Here is a 23,547-nt window from a genome sequence, read left to right as displayed (position 1 = left end):
ATAATTTTTTTTCACAGCTTCGTTTAAAACTGAACGTATTTTATCCAAGAAAAATTGTTTTCAATAGATTGAATAAAATTTTCGTTTGTATTTTACTTCAATATTTTCACTATTTCATTACAGTAGTACTTGTAGCAAATTTGTATTGGAAATGCTAATACGGATATTTTAATTGAAATTTAGTGTTACTTAACATTTTATTTCTATTGATTTAAACGGTAAAGACTAAAAACTAAATGAACATTTAGAAAACAATCAATGTAATTAACGATTTCATTTACTATTAACATTATTTTTGTCATTATTCAACCGAACAATCTTTTATTTATTTATATGGATTAATGATTAGGAAGTATGGATTACATTTTAATCATTAATGTTGAAGCTGCTACTAAAGTGTGACCATCGGCCTGACAAATGATGGAATCAAAATTTACTTGTCGAGAGACAAAACTTTATTATGGTTATTGTATAGATAAAATTTTCGCAATTTACGGCAGAATTAAAATTGTCGATTGTTCAATGCGACTGTCGCATTCAAAAGTAAAACTATTTGATTAAGATTGAATGATAAATTTGGTTATTGACGAGCGCGTCACTAGAATGGAAGAAAGCGATAATCGAATTGTAATTCTGGTTATTGTATATATAAAATTTTCGCAATATGCGGGACAATAACAATTGTTCAATGCGACTGTCGTACTCAAAAATCAAGTTATTTGATTAATATAGAATGGTTGATACACAATTGAAAAATGAAAAATTATATTGTAAACATATTGTATTTATGAGTTACATAACATTTATTTTGGAATGAGTTTTCAGGTGCCCATTCAAATTTCCCTTAACAGCAAATGTTTTGCCGCATATACTGCAAATATATGGTCTTTCTCCCGTATGAATTCGTATATGTTCCTTTAAATGGCTCTTATTTGAATACCTAAAATTTTAATAATGGATAAATTGTCATTTTATTTGTAAATGATTTACCGTTTTTCACATATGGTACATTTGTGAGGTTTCTCACCTGTGTGTGAATTAATATGCGTCTCTAATGAAGCTGCATAAGCAAAAGCTTTATTGCAAAATTTGCATTTATAGGATAAACGGTGAATTCGACGATGATCCCCTAAAAATCAATCTTAATAAAAGGGAAATTAAAACCTTAATAAGATGACATCTGACTTATTTCATTTAAAATTATATTTATTATTTTCCTTGAATTTACTTATATTATTATTTATATGGTCAGGGAATAATATGTTTAAAGAACTGTTAGTATTCCTATTAGTTCTTTTACAGTAAGAGTTGATATGTCAAGTATTTTATCACAATGTAAAAAATAATATCATATTTATTATTTTTGGATGCTCAAACGTGGGCGTATGGGTTTTAAGATGATCCGATGATCGAATGCGAGCTTATCAGCAGCCCTTGGTACGTTTTAGGAACTATAAAGGAATTTTATGCGTCGTTTCATCATTTAGATCGACATTAGCGTCTTTAGTTTTTTCGGTATATAAAAGATATTTCGTTAGGGCTAAAATCGTGAGAAAGGACCCGGAATTTTTTTGAAATTGAATTAAATTTTTTTTTAAATGTTTGTTGGTTTTTCTATCAAATTATAATATTTATTGAGGAACTTCAAATACTTATAACAAAAATATTTCTGCCGGCTTGGTGACGCAGTGGTAAAGGCGATGGGACAATCCTCCTACTGTTACGATAGCCGCGGGTTCAAATCCTGCTGGGACACGGTCGTAAATTTATGTTTGTGATTGTTCTAAGCAAGAGTGTAAAATCCAAGGAAAATGATCCCAGTCACGCCAGTAACCAGGCTGGGTAAGACCGGATGTCATCTGGGATGATTTCTAAAGTTGGTCACTTGCCAGTCGGTAGGCTTAATGCTGAGGACCGTGATTCGGAGCTCACGTTAAACTTTAGGCCCAGTCCATATAAACCCATAGTTGGTAAAAGGGGACTTTAAAATATATTAAAAAAAATCTTATTTGGTCAAATAAGTGAAGTCAATCTAAATATCATTATAGTCTAATTGTTTGATATATCAATGTTTACAAATTTTGTTACTATGACTAAATTTGTAAATTAATATATTTTTACCTAAGATACTTTTATTAGCAAATAATTTCCCACAATCATTGCACTGAAATTTCTTATCTGGATTATGTGTTAATACATGATAGTTTACTATAGTTCTGGATGCGTATATTTTTCCACAAATTTCACAGGGAAATGACGATTTTTGAGATTTGGTCATAGGTTTTTCTGATTTCTCACAGTATTTGTATGTTTTTCGTTTTTTCCCTTAAACAAATTTTACTATATAAAATAATATTATATTATTTATTAATACTAGTTACTATCTTCCAATCATTGTTATATAATTAATATATTTTAATGTAAAATGTATTATTAAATTTAGAAAAGGGGTATAACTTTTATCATTGACAACACAGCACAGCGCAGTTTTAATAATTTTTGGATAATGAAATTTGCTATTAGACATAAATTTACTGTTTTATTATTTTTAGTAACTTTATCTTTGATGTTATTAAAACTCTACTATATATTTGTTAATAATACAAAGTTATGTTTATACCTTCATGGTTATAAGCCTTATGTAATCTTAATGCACTTCCAGTTCGGTAACTTTTACTACATAGGTTACACATATAAGGCGTAATACCATTATGTATGTTAAGATGATCTTTCAAAAGATTTGTTTCTCGAAATCCTGAAATATCATTAATGGTAGAAATACTTGTCCAACTATAAACTGTTACCTTTTCCACAAATATGACAAACATGTGGCATTCCCGTATGAGTTAAATAATGTCTTTTCAGATTTCGTTGTGTTTGATAGTTCTTTCCACAAACATCACATTGGAAATTATAATTCATTTCAGACTTAGAGTGGATTTGTAGATGTTTTTTTAATGAGTTCGTACGGCATTGCTTTTTACATATTTTACAAGGCATACTTCTTGTTTTAAAATGCATTCTTTTATGACGCTTATATTCATAATTATTTCCAAATGAAGCATTACAAATTTTACATGATATATTTTGATTTGCTGCAGAATTAGAATATATATTTAGCATAGAATCTTTATCATGCATCTGCTCATATTTCAATTCCAAGTTTGATTTAATTTCCCCACTATTTTGATGAATGCTATTAATCAACATTTTTTCTACTTCAATGATTCTTTTTTTAAATTTAGCAAATTCCATAACTTTATATAAACAATTTTCACAAATATTTTTTGGCAAATCATCATTTGAATCAAGCTACAAAAATATTTCTTTATTGAGAGACATATTTGAAATATATTTACTTAAAGTATATTATATATTTACCGTGAATAACATGTCTTTACATAAATTATATATTATGGTATTCCCAAATCGTACTTGGAAAATGTTATTGTTTGCATTACCATACAAACAAAATCTGCACATTTCTTTTATATTATAAGGTGAAGGTTGTTTATTTTTTAGAATTTCGTTTCCATAATTAGAAACTGAACCATAGTTATTAACATTATACTGTTTTAAATCCATCTTAAGAAAGATTATCATAAAGTTTTTTAATGAATAAACGATATATATATCGATTATGTTTAAATGATTCACCGATTATAGCACAAAACACAGAGATTCTCAATACTTTGTGGATTATAGGACCGAAATGTCGCGATATAAATTTAGATTAGCGTTGGGAACTATCGACTGAAAACGTTGTTAGTCTGGTTGAGCGATTGAGAGTAGTAATTACAATTTTCAGTCAAATGCGCGATTAGACTGTTTTTTTTTCATTCGGGACGCCAGACGAAGATGTAGTAATTTTTTGGTGTATAAATTTTGAGAGAGAAACAGACGGAGATAAAAAAGCTCTAGTAGTTATTGTGCCATCATTTTTAATTATGTCATGAATTAGTTTTTTTCTATGATGAGGTATATGTTTAATTTTTATTTACTATTTATGGTTATTCTACATCTTTAGTTTGTAGGTTTTATTTAAGTTCTATTGTATTGTCTATATTTATTATAGTACATTATTTAAAAATAGCAATTAACTTATTAAAATACGATAAAACATTTGTGGGGTATTATTCCATTCCATAGAAAAATTCCACTCCTTTTTACAGATCCACAGAACATTAAATATAAAAGTAATTCTACTTAGTTTAAAATAAAATTATTAATTGCATGTTAATAGTATTCAGTAATTATTTTTTTCCTTTTCTTTTTTAAAGTTAGTACGTGAAGGAATATGTGCATCTCCGTTTCGCTTATACTGACATTGTAAAATATAAGCATACATAAAATTAATTATACATTAAAAATTAAAATACTCCTTTCCTCTCTCAGAGTTTATACAGAAAAGGACATGTACATCTTCGTCTGACATTAAGAATTAAAAAAAAACCTTGGAACCCTGAATTTGACTGAAAATAGTAATTACTATTTTTAGTCGATAGTTCCCAACGCTAATATTTTTTCTGCATTCAGCGCTCAGGCATCATACCCTCAATCATAGAGTAAATATTACTCTATGCCAGGGGTGTGCAACTGCAATGATAAGTAGTGGGGCAAAGTTTCGCTTAGTCCAATCATTGGCGGCGCTGACAACGCGAATTTGATTGGTTAGTTTAAAATAGTTATGTAGAAACCTGTAAGGAAAATACTTTGCTTTGATTGGTCTGCCATTTCCCCTGATTATTTTGTAACGTCACATTTATTGGCCAATAGTATTTAAATAAAAATCAAATTTAAATTTTAAAATTAATTTATTAAAATAAAATCCTATACAAATATACATAAGTGTAAATAATATAAATATATATAAACAAAAAGCAAAAAAAAACAATTATGAACTCTATTCTAGGCAATATTAAAATATCTATAATTCTTCTATAAGGCCTTCCCATATGTTTAGTGCCATCAATTTTATGGGATCTATTAGAGTTCTAACTTATCTTGATATATTGAAGGTAAACTTTAAATCCTTTCCTGTTGATATTACATTAACTTCATTAAACCAAAAATACAATCAAACCTCAGAATCACTTAAAATTTTGTCTTGAAAATCATTATGGATTGGACAGTCGAAACACTAAAAATTTATGTGTTTTTTAAAAATATTTAGATTTTAGAGTATTTACGGAACTATTTTTTATTTAGAGTATCTGTGGAACTACTTAATATAGAATATTGACAAATATTGCATGCTGTCTCTTTTTCAGAAGTTTTGTTAAATAGCCTGAAATAAGACTAAAATACAATATTAGACTTTTGTTTTCCTCAGAGCAAAATTCTCTGGAACTGAAAATATAGACTCAACTGGTGATTTAACAACCTCAAGTGGTACTAGATCTCCCGTTAAAAAAGAATATAAGTTATCTAACATGTTCATCTTCTTCGCAATTTTCTCCGGGAGAATGATGTGAAAAAATTGAAATGATGAGCCCTTTTAAAAATTTTTCGAACATACTAGGGGAAGGATGCTGTTTCTACCTCTATGACCTCTAATAGATCCAACAAAAATTTTTAAGCAATCTTGGTTAAGATTTGTTAAACAAATGTAGTTATTTGTAAATTTAGACAAAATAGATTTCTTTAAGTTAATAAATCCCCTAAAAGTAGCAATTAAATTTTTAATTGATGGCACCATAACAAATATTTTCTTAACAAGGCAATCAAATTTAAATATATAATTCCTCTACTATAAAATGATTGAACACTGATTGTTCTAAAAAGTTAAAGTATTGCAAATATTTTAGGGATATTTTACAATTAAAAGTAGTATTTATTACTACTAATTATCTAGTTATATTAATTATTACCTTCTTGTAAGACTTCTTTATGTAAAGACATCACACTGACAACATACGCACAACTTGGTAGATTAATTTTATTACTACTAACATCTTCATAAGTTTTTGAATTTCTGTAAACAAACAATATATAAACAGACATGTAGTAGATAGATAATTTCATATGTACCTGATAAAACCAATGATGGATATGCATTTACCCAAATACCTGTTCGTGAAGGATAATTCTAAATTTTTACTAATATGTCCATAACAAACACCATGACGTTGATATATTTGTATTGTGGTTTATCCAGGTAACTTACTACTATTTACTTGATCAACCCATTTTTGGAAAGGAACGAGATCATTCTTTGGGAAACGATGTCTAATTTCCGTAGTAGAATTTTACTCCGGTACACTACATCTTTTACTACACTGACGTATTGTCATCAATTTTTATATTATTACCCCATAATAATTAATGTAAAACAGAAAATATGGACAACGTAAAACGAAAATTTCGTGATCTAAACAAAAACCATAACCTACAAACAACAAACATAAAAATGTACGCCCATAGAAAATGCTGATTTTACACAATTTGATCGACCAATCACATTTCATGTTAGTGGCGGCACCTGGAATTTAAACTGCCAATCACAATTTGCGATCGCAGCGCTACAGTTGATTGAACTAAACAAAACATTTCCCCAAGGTCGCCTATACTGTGAAATTTCTATTTTTTCTATGCTCTATGCATTCAATCAACGATCATCCCTTCAATAATGAAACATTCGTATATTTTCGTTAGTTAATTAGTTGTGTAATAGTTAGTGTTAGTAATAAAGTGTTAAAGGAAACATAGTTTTGTCCAATTAATTACCCGAAGACCTCCATAAGTGGTGATATTTTTTTATTTGGTGTGCTCGAATCGGCTGAGCATCTGGGTTTGTAATTTGACGCACGCACAGTTTAGAAGGTAACCGCAGATCTGATCGATACGACGGCAAACAAGTCGAAGTTTGCAAATTTCCTTGAAGGATAAATAGCTAAACATTTTCTCAATTACTTCTTGAGGCAAATCTAAAAGTCTTATTGTTGATATCGTCTACGGTTAGTCCTTGACAGATTGCACTAGACTCTGGGATTGAGGACTGGCCAACCACAGTGAGCCATGGCAGTAACACTATTTCTAGTAAACTTGGCTGGGCCATAATTTATCATATATTGTGATTGCACGCCTCTAGGACCTGCTGCGTTTGAGGTGTCTGAATTACTATTACTGTTGCCAATTGACATTAGCCTGGCAATCACAAACTAGTACATTTTGTAAATCATTTCAGTTCCCCTGACGGAGGTAATTTTACACTTATATTTGGGTGAACTTTGGGTAAAAAAACCCACAATTTTCAAAAAGTTTTACCGAAAAAATTGTGAAGAAACTGGGAAATTTGTCATTGCAAGAACCCATTGTCCGTTTTTCCGGATGCCCTAGACCTTTTGGTCGATTGATTTTGTGATTTGATCAGTTCAGTATAAGAACGAGAGACCTGACATCACAAAATGTTAGTTGTATAGGTTAAGTTTTTATAATATATAAAACATGTATGTTCGAAATTGTTACATATCTAGCAATTGTAATCAAACTCCAACAGCTGCCGATTGCAGCAGTTTTAATAAAATTGCATATGGTTCATGTAATTCCGTATTAATTTATGATCCACAGGTATTAGATTTATGAATATTGGTCATTATTTAACATTATTAAACATGATTATATCCTTTTAGTATGGTAGTGGTGGTAAAGTTGTTCATACTTTGATTGGACATACCAAACGTGTTAATTCAGTGAGATGGTTAAGAGGAAGAGATATGTATGGATACCCACAAGATTTAGTTTCTGGAGGCACCGATGGCAATGTTATAGTTTGGGTACATCAAGATAAAAAATATTATCCGGTCTTCTTAAAAGATAATCATTACCCAGATATATTTAGTGTTAACATTGTTGATGGTTATTATAAAGATCAACAAACAGTAATCTGCAGTGTTTCTATGAATGAATACTCGTTGAGAATATGGAGAAAGGAGTTAGGGAAAGGTACTTTATTTATATAGCTTCTTAAGACAATATACAATTAAACATATATACTATTGGGTTATTAGTATCATTACTATTAAGTACTTAATTTTTAGAATTTCATCTACAACATAGACTTGCATTTGGTCTTACTACAAATCCAACATTTTGTGTTGGCTTACGAATGTGCATATATCCAAAACAGAATAATTTAATAATTGCATGTGCTTTAGATAATTCTAAAGTTGAAATACTTATAGAGAAATCTGATAATACATGGAATACTATCGACAAACTTTCTGGTCATGACGACTGGGTAAGAGGTTTAGATTTTTGTGAACTTGGTAAGTTTTATTTGGTTGGTTTATTTGTTACAACATAAAATGTACTTTAGGAAATGGTGATTTGTTATTGGCCTCTTGTTCACAAGATTCTTTTATAAGATTGTGGAGATTAACAACTTTGGTAAATAATGAAATTAAAATATATTTAGAATCTGTTTTGGCAGGACATGAAGGATGGGTATATTCTGTTAATTGGAATTTAGAGACAAAGCATTTATTGTCTGCATCAATTGATAAAACAATGATAATATGGGAATTTGACAAAGCATCAGGTAATATATATCTTTCTGTTAGTAAAATACAATAATATATGTGCTGTACTTTTACAAGTTGTACTAATACTTTTTTTATATATAATTTTAGGACTATGGTTAGAGAAAGTCCGTGTTGGTGAAGTAGGTGGTAACACTTTAGGATTTTATGGAGGGTTCTTTAGTCCAACATCAGATGAAATAATAGCATATAGTTATCATGGTGCTTTTCATATATGGTCAAAAAATATAAATAATGTTTGGGACCCTGCTGTTACATTAGGTGGACATTTTGATGAAGTAATTGATATATCCTGGGAGCCCAAAGGAGAATTTTTATATTCTGTCAGTAATGATCAGACCACTAGAATTCATGCTCCATGGCAGAAACCAAATAGAGAGGTATATAATTTTTATGAGTCATTATTGTATATGTATATAAAATCTAAAAAACTAAATAAATATGATTATTAAAAAGAATATGTATTTATCAGGGTTATTTTCCATTTATTTTTTAGATAACATGGCATGAAATAGCTAGACCTCAAGTTCATGGCTATGGTTTAAGTTCTATTGCTGTAATTTCCAGAAATAAATTTGCAGCAGGGGCTGAAGAAAAAATAATTAGAATTTTTGATGCTCCAGAAACATTTGTAAAGAATTTAAAAAGGCTTTGCAATTTAGATGATATAGAGAGCAATAATTGTAAGTTTAATTAATTATTGTAAAAAGTAAAAAATTGATTGCCACATATTTTCAGTAACATTTATTCCAAAAGGAGCATCAGTCCCATCTCTTGGATTGTCAAATAAAGCTGTGTTTACTAATGATAATATTGATGATATATTACCTGTGGACAACAAAAATCCTTATCCTGAAGAATCACATTTTGTAGCTCAAATTTTAACAGGTAAAATTATTTTTTCCATATAATTGTTAAGTTACTAATAATTTGTTATAAAATATATATTTTTAGAGCCACCAACAGAAGAAACACTTTTGCAAAATACTCTTTGGCCTGAAACCCAAAAACTTTATGGTCATGGTTATGAAATATTTTCATTGGCAGCATCTCCAGATGGAAAATATTTGGCTTCTGCGTGTAAATCTACAAAAGCATCACATGCTGCTATTTTCATCTGGTGAAACATACTTATAAGCTGATTTTATATGCTTATTTTATAGAAAATTATTATAGGGACACATCTGATTGGAAGCAACTTCAATCTTTAATCTCTCATAATCTCACAGTTGTACAAATGCAGTTTTCACCTGATTCAAAAAGTTTGTTATCAGTATCTAGGGATAGAAGATGGTCACTTTTTACAAAAAATAGTGAAAATATATTTGAACTTGTAGGTACAACAAACAAAGAGACTTCAATACATACTAGGATTATTTGGACATGTGCATGGACACATGATTCCAAATATTTTGCAACAGGTAAGAAATTACGTATGTAATTTATCAACATTGGCATTTGTGCTTTCTGTTTGTAAATCGTTTGTTTTAAAATATTTAAATATCTTGACAATTTTTCTGATATATGGTTTGTACTATCTTAGGTTCTAGAGAGGGCAAATTGGTTCTTTGGATAAGGAATTCTGGTAAAGAATCAGTGCCACCATTGGGTGAAGTCAGCAAAGTAAGTGAGCCATTAGATTTTCCCGATTCTGTTACCGCAGTTGCATTTGCTCCTGGTTTTATATATGAATTATCTTATCTTGTTGCTGTTGGCTTTGAAAAAGGGACAATTGAAATTTTGAAGATTACTAACTTACAGTTTGAGAAAGTTTATCAGCTTGATAATGAGTAAGTATTTTTTTAGCATTATAGAAGTGTATCTGTGTGTTAAAACTAGATAGAATAGAAATAATTTTTATTTTTGTTAATATTATAACAAGATTAATTTTTATTTCATTTTTTCATTAGATTGGCTCACCATTTGACTGTGAAGAAGCTTGTTTTTAGGCCTAGATTTGGAAAAGCAGGGTTTAAGGAAGAAAACCAAAAGTTACTTCAGTTAGCTAGCTGTAGCAGTGATACATCTGTTAGAATTTATAACATAAGTTTATAGAATTTGTTATAATAAATCATTCAAAACTACATCTTGTTCTCATTTACACGTATTTTGATTGTTTTAAATATTTAAAACATTTATTTCAAAAGTATTAAAATAACGAGTGCATGATTTAACATAAACAATTCCTTCCTAAATTATTGGTGAATATTTTTTTTCTAATATAAATTATAACGAGTACTTATTAAACAAGTTATCAGGTTAAGATCTAGAAATACTGCAAACAAATTATCACAAGGACTACGTTGATATATATAGGCCTATTCTAATAAAGAATAAGCCGTTAAGTTTTGTTGAATAATTTATGAAATACGGTTAGCAGTATCGATACAAATTATTGAAAGAAAGGTGATTCATGATTGCGAGCTTTTTTCTGGCGAAGTAGACAGCTATGTTGTAAAATTGATTAAAGTAGAACCCACCCTCTATTTTCATTTTTCTTTCCATCTAAAATCCGTTTTTAATACTTGAACACTAACTTTAACACTAGGCTGGTTTATATAGTTTCTTTTAAATATATCTGGAGTAGAATTTTGAATAACTACTTTTAGTTTCGCGTATATCATTTTTCAGAGAGGTACTTCCCCATCGGACGGTATCGAGTTTATGAAGTACAGTTTAGAAATAATTTATTACTCATATTTTTATATTTGCTGTTATAAGTTGCTTCTCAAGTTTTACAATCGCAATAATAGCTGCAAGAATTACTACTTTAATTGGGATAAAAAACATTTAACAGTTGTAACAAAGAAATGCTTCTATCTTATACATTTTTACTTTATTTTAAAGTTGAAAGTTTTAGAGTTTTAAAACTTACATTCTATTAAAGATTATCTTTATATGTACACCAAAAGAATTAATTGGTTGGTGCAATGGCGTGATGGGTAGACAATGCAGTAGACAAGAATTATTTACTGATACGAGTTCTGTGATATTTAGGGATATAAAATATTTAACGTGTTGATTGTCAGGGAATTGGGAATTGGAAAGTTATTTTGTAATTACGATGAAAATTAATTTTTTATAATGGGACAATCAAAAGTATTCTTAATATAAAACATTCCTAGTAATTAATAGTAAAATAATTGTGATAACAAAAGATCTTTACTAGGTTAATCCTTTTGGAAAGATACAATTTCGTTACCAAATTCTGATCGATGTTACTTATCTTGGAGAGAGAAAAAAAGAGCAGAGATTTAAGGGTGGACGCGTGCACAAGACGTTAACTGTTTATGGCTGCCAATTTTAGGAGGATGGGAACTTTTTCTGACGATACTTATGACCCTCTCTAGGTTTAATTAAAATAAGTGAAAGTTCAGACACTTGATATATTGGTTTAACTCTTAAAAAACATTTGTATATATGCATATTAAATTCAATATTGAATTATCAATATTTAGTATAATTTAAAGATTGTATAAAAAGAAGCATTTTTTAATGTTATTAATTAATTATACTAACACCTTAGGTTTAATAACAAATAAAAATTTCGAATTACTATATCTAGATTTTATTGATGATACATCAATGATACGTTATAAATACATCGAATATACTACAGTAGTAAATTAAATCAAATCAACACTATAGTTGCAAGAGTTAAGGGCTTCCGAAGTTGTAGCTCGATCGAAGATTAAGACAAAATCTAATCGTTTAGAAGAGAACTATTAGTAAGGCTTTGAGGCAGTCCAGACCGTAGAATATTGAATATTAAACGACAATGCTAATATCCAATCGTGGTCCGTTAATTGATGGAATGTAAATTCTAAGGGGGTTAAGAAACGAACAATATGGCCTTCTGTCAGACTCCAAGTTATTGATCAGTGTTTCCTCGTAATAATATACAATTTCTAATGAAAATGGTTTACTCTTGAAGTATTTACTTTCCGTGGGATTGATAATATTCCAAGAATTTTTTCATACTGTAGTTATAATATGGATTGTAAATTAATGTATCGAATTTATATTATTTTATATAGATTTATACTATATACTTGAATTATTTCCATTATGGACTTCGAACAATATTTGGTGTTAGTTTTGTTGAATGTTTATCATATTTCCAGGAACATACGGATTCCGTGTCTTGATCAAAAACTATCTTGATTTTTAGGAGATGTAGACAAAGCAAGTTATTCGTACAATAAGTGTCCCGCTGAACAATGAAGCAAAAAAAGTTTGAGTGCGACTTTACAAAAGATGAAAACGGGGGCACCTGGAGGCATGAAATTTGTCACGGTTAAAGTTAGCAACCAGGAATAGCCGTCAGATCGGCAACACAAAATTTATAAACAAATATTTTAGGCTGTGACCAACACGCTGCCAGCTCCAACTCTTACAGGGTAGATTATTAGTCGTTCCTGTTGTATCTAAATCAACTACGGATAATTAATTAATTTTTAAAATCAAAATCTGACAACGTTGTATCGCAAAATAACGGCTAGCAATTTTGAATTGGAAGACAAATTCCTTAATATTACATTTGAAATGATGTTAAAATGGAAAAAAGCGAGTGTTTTAAAATGTTATTAAACGAAGCTATTTAATTTTAAGCAGCGTCATTTAATATTTTGTGTTATTTTCGGTTATTCCTGTATTATTGGAACTGGAACTATTAATAGTTATGGCAAGTTTAGATAAAAAACGATTAAGAATAGTATGTTCAAGTAAAATTATATTTTATATATTTTGTAATCAGAGAGAGAGAAAGAGAACAAATTACTGTGTCTGCTTCATTGCAAGGTATATACAGCTGTTAAAGATAAAATATTTTTAACAAAAAAATTGAACCGATTTCAAAAAATAAATAAGGAACTAAAAATAAAAAAATAATCAAACTTAGATTTTTAACACAAAAAAAATCATTTTAGAATAAAATATGTAGATAACAATCGTTGTAATAACTAAATAAAAATAAACAAGAACATTATTTGATCTATCTACTACACGTATTTTATATTCTACTATATACACACAATTTAGCTTAATACCTATCTAAATCTATGTATCTATTTACAATATTATTTTAACTACTACCAACTGACTACTTTGAATTCTGTGCCGAGCAGATAAATTAATTTAGATTTGTTATGTTTGTAATTTAATTTCTTGTATATGTCACAAAATTATATTATCAGTTTTGTATTTTATAAAAAACTGTTTACGTGCCTTTGAAATTTCAGCGTTTTCCTCGATTTCCCCCTAACAGATCCTGATTTGCTTCCAAGTGCACTTTTTCGAACAAAAAAATAATTTTGAAAAGCGGCCTACAATTAACGGAGAAATCGGCGAACATACATTAAGAAAAATATACAGCTGAACATAGACCCTCGTCATTTTTCGAGTTCGGTTAAAACACCCGACATATGCGGAAATTTCATTTGAAATTTCGAAAATCGTCTCTTCTCTTTATTAACAGGATATTTAGATTTTCGAAATTAGCTTTTGATTTAATTTGATGTCTAGTACAGCTAAGAAAGTGTTCGTGCTTAAGGACTGATAGTAATTAATATGGTTTTGAAGATATAGTATATCATTAAACTAGAAGTAATTCTAAAGGTTATTAAGATAATTCGGTATATTTTAATGGTATTAACTTCTGATTCATTTCAGGTTTTTTTTTATTAAATGCATTTCTTAATAAAACACTAACTGAATATTGCAGGTAATAAATACGTTAATTCGTGCATCAAGAGTTAAAATTAATATTACATAGAATATTAACAGTTATAAAATAATTTCATAGAATCTTAATTCTTCATTTATTGGCGAGTTGTTAGTTCCTACGTGAGACATAAGATAAAGTAGCAAGCAGCTAATTAAAGATGAACTATTTGCAAGGGTGAGATCGAAGAGTGGAATAAATAAGCATAGAATGATGCAATTTTATTTAAAAAATTAGGTAAAGATATTATTCTTTTAATCAACTTAAAAATTTGAAGTTTGTATAAATTATTTTGATTATTTTCTTTATAGACCTAAGTTTTGAAAAATCATTAGTTAATTTAATGATTATAAATATATTTCTTTAATATACATTTCTAAATTGTAAAAAATAAATTACCTAATAGTGTTCCTTAGTGTTTTAATATACATGCTAAAGTCAAATATACATTTCAAAAATATTTTACTCATATATTCCGTGTTTTAATATATAATCATTTTTAATCCATATTTATGTTTATAACATAAAAGTAAAGAAATATTATGTATACTAATATTTAATGCTGTGAAGATGTTACTGGTCTGAAAATAATCTTACTTATGATCCTTTGTTACAATGTTTAGTGGTGTAGCAATATAAACTTATCAATACTTTAAATGCTTGTTAAATGCTATTTAAAAAAAGGTTAGAGAGTGTTAGTTTCTGAGATAATTATTTTAACAATTTTTAATATACAGATATTTATTATTTTAATTAATATTATTTGTCAAATCTATTCCTGATCTTATATTGAAAATTCTGTGAAAACAAATTTTAGTAACATATTATTTTAAAATTATTCCCTTTACTCTGTTATGAGAGGAACATGATTAACTTAATATATTGTTGTCGAATTCTAAATCTAAAGAAAATCTAAATTTTAATCTAAGAATCGAAGTTGAAAAAGAATATTGTTGAAATTCGACCACAGTTCTAGTGCATTCTTACTAGTCGTTCATGACTAACCAATTTCCGTACTATGTATATATATATATATATATATATATATATATATATATATATATATATATATGTATATATATATATATATCTATATATAGGAGAACTCATCGGTTTTTACTATCTATAGTAACAATGTCCATTATTATTAGTGTCCAACACAATATTTTATATAAAATACGGTTAGTAAATTATACAAGAGTTGATATCTGAAGGTCTCTGTGTAAGTCATATATATCTACCCAAATTTCATCCCAAGATACTTAGTATTGTTCGTATTGTTCGTGTATTATACGTGTTATGTTGTTGCTATATATGGTAATAGCAGTATTCATTGTTATTGATATATGTGTAATTGAATTATACCTAAAGTCGATATGCATCGATTTGTTTTGGTTGATTTATATTCTCCATGTGTGAGTCCAGTTGTTTATATTGACAGACAGAGGCCACATCCATTTCATTCTGTCTCCAGCAGCAAGTATCGAAGTGAAGTCAGTAAATGTAGCCATGATATTTTCCTTTGATGGTATATAACATGTATAAAGTAGGTAAATAATTGGTCCAGTACACTTTCTTCTGCTACATTTGCTTCAGCTTCTTTTGTTGTAGGGTAACTTTAAACATTGTGACTGAGATGTATAAGTTTAGAAGTTCAATATATTGTTTTGGAATCATATTCTGAAGTTTGTTTATAAGTCCCTGATGCTAAACCTTACCAAAGGCTTGGGTCAATAATGGAATATTTTTTTAAAAAGCCAAACTGATGAACAGTTATTAGATTGTGTCTTTCTATAAACATGTAAGTGGTTAATTTTTTCAATCGATGTTCTTTAAATACCTTAGCTATTACTGATAGTAGGTCGGCAGTGAAAGAGGTCGGTAAAGTAGTAAGAGTTTAATTCATTTGGCTCTTTTCCTGCTTTTGGTGTCAAAATAATTTTAGTCATCTTCCAAATACCTGGAATATGTTGCATTAATCCAGTAGGCAAGTTTTATAATTCTTTTTTTTGTAGATATGGCTACTCTTGACCGTTTATGAAATCATAGCCGGATACTTTCTTTGGGTTGATATCAGTTTTTATAAACTTGGTGACTTTCTTTGGCGTGACTAGATGAATCGTTGTATTTTTGCATTCATTGAATGGTAAATTATATTCAACTAGTTCTAAATGGTCAGCGGTTGTAACATAATCAATTTTTATTTGTTTCTTTAGGTGCAGTATGAAAACAAGGTCGTTTTAGATTTTTGGAGGCTTTTCATTTTGGTGCCTATTTTATTTTTCAGTCTTTTATTTTGTTGTCATTTTTCTCATAGTTTGTCAGGTCCTGTTTTTTTAATTTCTTTGGGATAACTGATTAATTTAATTGTGCTTCTAATTTCTGTGGGATTATTGCAACAAGCCTGATGGATATCAATAACGAGTTTTTCTGATCCTATATTTAATTATCTGCCAGATTTCAGGGGCAAATTTAGTTGAATTAGATTGATTAATTCTTCTGCAAATCCTTCTCAGTTTGTCCGCTTATTTCTTAACTTTGGATTTTGTTCTTTTTGAATATATTTTCATTCAGTGGAACTCGAGCTCAGGTCATAATTTTCTTCAACATTCATAAAGAAAATTTAATAGCTCCGACTTTTAATTTGGATCAGTCGGTCAATAAGTCGGGTTTTCTGTTGATATGTAACTATACCGAATCTCAGTAGATTATTTTTGTAATTTTCCCCTAACTTATTTGAAATATTCAGATTCTCTTACGAGTGATTTTGAAACATTTGAGATACTTATTGGTTTAAACATAGTCAATTGAATCAAACAAGAAAAATGGAAAGCGTATCATTGCTAAATCGAAAATACTTTAGAATTAAAGCTCAGATCATGGTTGTTGACAGGAACAAGTGGTACAAGGTTTAATATCTTGTAAATAGGGCGAGATTGTTAGGTTTTCCACAATTAAAACAATCCTTTAATTTAGCATACTTTCGTAAATTAAAGAACTATAATAAAGGCTTCGGTTCAAAACTTGAATAAACCTTGGAGATTATATTGTTGACAGATATCATATCTTAAAGGCTTCAGACATTCAGGCAATATCATTATAACTCAACTTATGCATTTTCTTTTGTATTTATGCAAGCTACAGGTAATACTAACAGATGGGGCAAAAGTTCCGCTACTATTTTGATTGCGCGCCATCTTGGTTATGTGACGTTTAGCTCAGTTTGCTAAATTTTAATGTGGATAAATATACGTCACAAGAACGAGCAAAAATAGTGACAATACTTATTGAAAATAATCGTCTAGTACCTCATAAAACCATGGGTGACGTCTGGTGAAATTTTTTGGATAGAAAAAGATTTTTCGTCCATTTTCTTTTTAGTGGCCACGTTAATAAAACGAACAGTGTGGTATTTTCTTATGCCTGAAATGGAAGAGCAAGGATTAAAAGACAGGTGGGTTCAGTAAGATAGCGCCACAGCATACACAGCTCGTTCAACAATTTAATTATTGAGTGACGTTTTTCCACGAAGACTAATTTCGCGAAGTGGCGATCTAGCATGGCCATCCAGATCTCCGGATTTAACAACACTGGACCTTTTCTTATGGTTTTCTTAAATCAAAAGTTTATGGGAATAAGCCCCAGACGATTCAACATCTTAAAGACAATATTCGCCACGAAATTGCATCAAATGTTGCAGGATATCAAGAAAAATGCCTTAAAAAAGCCGAAAGTTGCATAACGAATCGCGGTCACCATTTAGCCGATATAATTTTTCACTCATAACGAAAAAAAAAATGTAAAGACTAAATAAACTTTTTATGAAAACCAAACTTACTTATTTTTTCTTAGAGTCATAGTGTAGTCACACAGTCTACGTGTTAATATCTTATTTACTTGTACATCAAGTATATTGTTGGCGAATAGATCGAATTCAGCGCTAGATATGAAATGGTGTTTATTACACTATTGAAATTAATTTATTTTGAAGAAAATGACGCGAAAGTTATTTAAAAGTGGATTTTTTAATACATGTCTAGTGTTATTAAATATTATATTTAGTTACAGTGTTGATATATAGATGGTTTGTACGACGCCATTAACACTTATAAACTTAAACTTAATTTCCTTACAACCCGATTTCTCAATTCCGCGATGGTGTGCATAGAATTCTCCAAATATACCTAATTACAGGATTGTTGGTTACAACCGATTCAAAATAAACACCATTTACCTGAAATTTCACGTAAGTTTGTTAATTAGTCGGCTAAGAAATTAAATCTCCAGATTAAATAACTTTAGTTCCGGCGAATTCGTGTCGGAAACTTTTTTGAAGTTTGGCCGTTTAGAAACCGTCAAACGATTAAACATGCACGATTACAGCTCTTAAGAATTTCTCCAAATACTTTCAAGTTAACGTATTTTTAACAATAGATCGAAATCCGGTTTTGGTATTTATTAATTAACTTAGCATCGGTCCAGTTTAATTAATAATATTCACTAATATGCACTGTTATGAAGTATATTTAGCCATTCTAAAAAACAGAATTTTGGCAAATCAGTAAATCAGGCTTTTATAACAGCACTTCTTTTGATGAAGTAAATTATTTAATGTTTTAAGGTGAAATATTGCATCACTTATACTGTATATATTATTATATATTACACTGTATATCTATTTGATTTCGAGGTCATCGTTCAGCTCTTCGTTGCTTGCGTAGCGATGAGCATTGGTAATTAATCGTAGTTTTGGGTGCGTTGGATTACTAGTTGGTCTGGTTTTAGTGCAACCCCTATTTGAACTTCATGGGTCCATATAGCCTTTATGATTTGACTGATAAACAAAGCTCTTTGATTTTAGGTCAATTTGTGACCTTCTAACTATCTTCTGTCTAACCATTACAGTTGCTTGAGTTTGAGTCTAATCTGCTCTACTTTTTGTCTCACATGATATTTCCAATATAACCTACTATCGAGATGTATGCCGAGATATTTAACTAATTCTGCTTGAAGAATCGGGCATCCATCAAGTTATATAATTAGGTTCTTGTCACTTTGCCGCAAAGCAAAATAAACATAGACAGATAAGGAGTTAATATCTGTATTTTCAAGTGCCTAGTTCATTTGTTGATCTTTTTAACTCCTACTTGTACTTTTTCTACAGCCTTAGGCAGAGATATATCTTTTGCTATGATAACTGTGTTGTCGGTAAATGTTCCAAGTACTGTTTCTTTTGTGGTTGTTACATCAGCAGTGTAGAGCAGATGCAGGAGTGGTCCCAAGACTCTACCCCTAGAGACTCTAACCGAAATAGGCTTAAGTTTTGAGAATACCCCTTCTCAAATGCCGTACTCGGTCAAAAGCTTGTGAGACGTCCAGGAAATGCTCCTTACCATTTGACCTTCATGCGAGGAATTTTTTTCGACAGGATATGATTTCAGCAGTGGATAGTAAATCCTCCGTAGCATTTTGCTCATTTTTGGACTAATTCTAAATACCATACATGATTAAAAGCATTTCAGACGTCCAGGTACATGTTCAGGTTTAAAACACGCATTGAATATAAATGTGATACTGAGTATGCTAAACCAAATGGTATACAAGGAAAGAACAATGGGCAAGGTAGGAATAAGTTCTTTGGAAAAAAAAAGTTGTTTTTATATTAGGTTATATGTGAAAAAATATTGCTCGTTTGAATTCTTGGACATATCTGAGGCTCTTTCATTTGCCTTTCAGCCACTGAAATAACTTTAAAACAAGATGGTCACACACTGAACACATTGCACTAAATCTAACATTAAAATACAGATGCGAACAGATACAGAAAACTTGGCATATCAAAAGAAATGAAACAAAATCAGCCTATGTAACTTTTATTTATTTCGCTTAGAACTACTATACTCTGTAGTTACTTCCCCTAGACAGCGGATGCCCCATGTATGATTATGGCGTGTACCTAAACCCATGCTTAACGTGTAAAAAGCACATACTTTTTAGACGGAAACAATTTGGACTTAAATTAATCCAAATGTATTGGCCTCTCGGAGACAAATTGAAATAATCCTTAGGATAACGAGACATTGTTAAATAAAGTTTTTAGGCTATATACTTATGCTATTTTGGTCCTACGAAATTCAAGTAAGGGGTACTTCTAGGAAATCTAATATAGAGATATCATTTTAACGGTTCTAAAATAAAATGTTGCGTCCTATAGTCGATATTTCACATTATAGTGCTTCCAATAAAATAGCCAATGCACGTAACAGAGGACATCGAATATATTTCCAAATGTAGTTTGTAAAAATGTAAAATTCATTTAAAACTCGGAGCGGATTTTTCATTCTCATTTTACACTAATAAATTATTATAATAAGTTAAAATAATTATAATATTTTATAAACATATTATTATATATATTATTATATTATATGATATATATATATATATATATATATATATATATATATATATATATATATATATATATATATATATATATATTTTGTATACGTTGTATACCAAAACCACAGTTTGAGTAGGTAGCATTGTAACGTACATTGGCTGTTTTATTGGATAAACTATACATTTATAATTGAAGTGACACAATTTATAGAACACATAGAGAGCATATAAAGTGTATTAAGTATTTTGAAACAATGTCAGTGAACTTCAATAGACTTGCCGATCAACTAAATGTGAGTGATATCAGTGAAGTGAGTAGATTAAAGCGTTTATTATTATTTGATTTGATGAATGGATAAATTAGAGCAAAATATGAAATATATAATAATATATAAAAATAATATATAAGATATAATAATATATAAAAATATATAATAATATATAATAATATGTAATAATATATAAAAGTATATAATAACATATAATAACATATAATAATATATAATAATATATAGTAATCCATAATAATATATAACTTAATCTTTATTGTTAATGTGATAGATTGCAATAAAAAAAAACTATCAGCAATCATCCTATTTATCAAAATTTATTATGTAAAAGCAAATCTTACAATTCCAAGTGTATACAATTATGAAATAAATGTGGTGAATCATTAAATTAATTGCAAAATAAATACTGTATACTTGGCTGGATCAAAAGGGTAAATTCTACTATGAAATGTTAAAAGTGAATGAAACTGTAACTGGAAGCACGACCGCAACATTATGAAAGATATGACATAATAACATTTCAGCGAAACAATATTTGTTCATAAAATGTACTCAAAAATTATCAAAGTTAAAGAAAGCTCTTCCCATCTCTTCCCAATAATTTTCCCAAAGCTGAGATTTTTTAAAACCCTTTCGATCTTTGAAACAAAAAATTATATGTAGAACTATGAACCATTTCGGATATTTATCTGATTTAGTATTAGAAAATACGTATTTCAGTGAGAATAAACCATTATAGCGAGGGGGAAGCAATCAAAAAAGTTGTTACGACGTTCTCAAAAACATCCTCATATACGACTTAATTCATAATTAGTTTTTTTATTCAACATAATTCCCTTTAAGGGTGATACACTGCTTATAGCGACCCTCCAACATTTCGATACCATTTTTGGAGATTGTTTCGATTACCAGATCTGGAGAATACAGTGGATGAGGAAGCAATTCGAAGCCCAATTCATGGATTTTTTTTGTTCTGGTCTAAAACATACCTGGTCGCGGAGATTTGCTCTGTTTTGTGGGACTGCCTCTGGGCTTACCAATACACTAAACTGAAACCGCCCCACAGTTGACTCTTGTAAGATCTGTCCGATAGATAGGACTTGATGAGAGCGGTTAGGTCTTCTGGGGGGCCTAATCGCACGCATTTTGCGATCACTGTCGGGTCAGACCTTGTTGAAGGCTTTCGTTAGGCCCAGAAGGACTGCTCCAAGCTTTTGACGTTGGTTAAGAGCATGATGGATGTGTGCGGCCAGACGGGTAGCCTGATGGATGGATGAGTGGTGAGCGCGAAAGCCAAATTGTTAATCAGGAATGATGTTGTTGTCCTTTGTGAAAGAGTTGAGAGCGTAGGGTATTGCCCTCTCGGCAAGCTTCGAAATGGCACTGAGAAGGCTGATGGGTCTGTAGTCAGAAGGAGATGATTTTGCGTGTTTCCAAGACGCCGGCAAATATTGCAGTCTCATGATAGAGTTAGTGATGTTTGCGAGTTCCGCGAGCTGCTTATGCGGGAGATTTTTTAACAGGGTAATCGATATTACGTCGAAACCTGGAGATTTTTGGGTTTGAAGTTTGGATTCGTTGATATCAGTGTCGTTGTCTTTAGTTTTAATGTTCTCTCCGGGTGGGAGTCATTTCATCTGAGCCTCGTAGGTCTCTGCGAGAAGCTCGACTTCTTCTTGGTCAGTGACTGCGAAATGTAAGCAGCAGTATGTTCGTAAACAGACTGAATATCACGAGTTAGCTTGAATACGGCTTCCTCGAGCTGTTCTGGAGTGTTAATTTTCGGAACTGGATCGGAATCCAGGAGAAGAGATTGGTAGTTCTTCCAGTCGATCTTTTCCTGAATCTTGTGAGTGGAATTTGAGTGGTGGAGCAGTTTCCGAGTTTGAGAAGGCCCGCACGATGATCAGGAAGAATGATTGATTGAAGAATAAAGAAATCAAGGATTCTTGCTGCGTCTTGAGAAGCTGAACTGTGGTGATGGGTGAGTTCACCTGGCAGGGTAAGACCGTAGCCCAGATCTGCACTTAGAGTTACGATGGCGTTGCCCGCGGGGTTCGCTATGGAACACCCCCAGGTGGGGTGGTGTGCATTGAAGTCGCCATCTATTATTTTTGGAAATTTTCCTTCGACTAGTGATCGGTATTCGGTATAGTTCGGTATTATTATCGGTTAGGTTCTTGGATATCCATTTTAATGGAGGTTGTTTCGAAGTTGTTTGCTGATAAAGAGGGTTTGACTCCTTTTCTGCCAAGAATGGCGGTTCCACCGCCTCCGTTCGGGGTTTTATCGTTTCTGTAGACAAGAAAGTGTCCAAAAGAGAGATGATGCGAAGGTTTCAAGAAAGTTTCCTGGATGAAAGCAACGTTGACATCATAGAATGTCATGACGTTTTCCAATTCTGCTTGCTTTCCGCGTAAGCTGTTTGCATTCCATGTCATCAGTATAAGAGATTTTGGTACAGCCACTTCGAAGATTTGAAATGCTGCTGGAAGTTAAAGAAAAAGGTAAATGTTGCCGATTAAGGCGGGTCAGTAAACGACTGCATTGGGAAGTTAAGGTCCGGTTTAGTGGCTGGAGCAAGCAGCTGGCA

At 30.4% G+C, this 23,547-nt stretch overlaps 2 protein-coding genes and 1 long non-coding RNA gene across 9 annotated transcripts; 1 reads left to right on the top strand and 2 right to left on the bottom strand.

The window, feature by feature from the left end:
* Positions 1 to 748: 748 nt before the first annotated feature.
* Positions 749 to 3,725, bottom strand: LOC143191086 (zinc finger protein 711). 7 transcript variants are annotated; one of them, XM_076395781.1, is made up of 6 exons: positions 3,382 to 3,724; positions 2,805 to 3,312; positions 2,621 to 2,755; positions 2,122 to 2,325; positions 1,028 to 1,129; positions 749 to 940 (listed from the first exon to the last, which is right to left on the bottom strand). In XM_076395781.1, the coding sequence occupies exons 1-6, from the start codon at positions 3,601 to 3,603 to the stop codon at positions 918 to 920; spliced, it is 1,194 nt and encodes a 397-aa protein (XP_076251896.1). In that variant the 5' UTR covers positions 3,604 to 3,724; the 3' UTR covers positions 749 to 917. The 7 variants fall into 7 exon arrangements, with proteins under 7 accessions (XP_076251896.1, XP_076251894.1, XP_076251898.1 ...); XM_076395779.1 differs by having other exon boundaries at positions 991 to 1,129; positions 3,382 to 3,719; XM_076395783.1 differs by having other exon boundaries at positions 991 to 1,129; positions 2,805 to 3,326; positions 3,382 to 3,511.
* A 1,070-nt stretch (positions 3,726 to 4,795) lies between these two features.
* Positions 4,796 to 6,404, bottom strand: LOC143191089 (uncharacterized). The gene is made up of 3 exons (XR_013004407.1): positions 6,031 to 6,404; positions 5,871 to 5,974; positions 4,796 to 5,776 (listed from the first exon to the last, which is right to left on the bottom strand). It is a non-coding gene; the product is annotated as an uncharacterized LOC143191089 (long non-coding RNA).
* A 176-nt stretch (positions 6,405 to 6,580) lies between these two features.
* Positions 6,581 to 10,624, top strand: Elp2 (Elongator complex protein 2). Its single transcript, XM_076395776.1, has 11 exons — positions 6,581 to 7,569; positions 7,632 to 7,944; positions 8,040 to 8,267; positions 8,318 to 8,539; positions 8,631 to 8,920; positions 9,037 to 9,223; positions 9,279 to 9,428; positions 9,495 to 9,660; positions 9,717 to 9,961; positions 10,084 to 10,330; positions 10,451 to 10,624. The coding sequence occupies exons 1-11, from the start codon at positions 7,447 to 7,449 to the stop codon at positions 10,593 to 10,595; spliced, it is 2,316 nt and encodes a 771-aa protein (XP_076251891.1). The 5' UTR covers positions 6,581 to 7,446; the 3' UTR covers positions 10,596 to 10,624.
* Positions 10,625 to 23,547: the final 12,923 nt, after the last annotated feature.

Source organism: Rhynchophorus ferrugineus, unplaced genomic scaffold (assembly GCF_030347505.1).
Source record: "Rhynchophorus ferrugineus isolate W39M unplaced genomic scaffold, kcgeb_rfMv2 rfM2, whole genome shotgun sequence".
NCBI classification, from domain to species: Eukaryota; Metazoa; Arthropoda; class Insecta; order Coleoptera; family Curculionidae; genus Rhynchophorus; species Rhynchophorus ferrugineus.
This window is presented reverse-complemented; position numbering and strand designations above follow the sequence as displayed.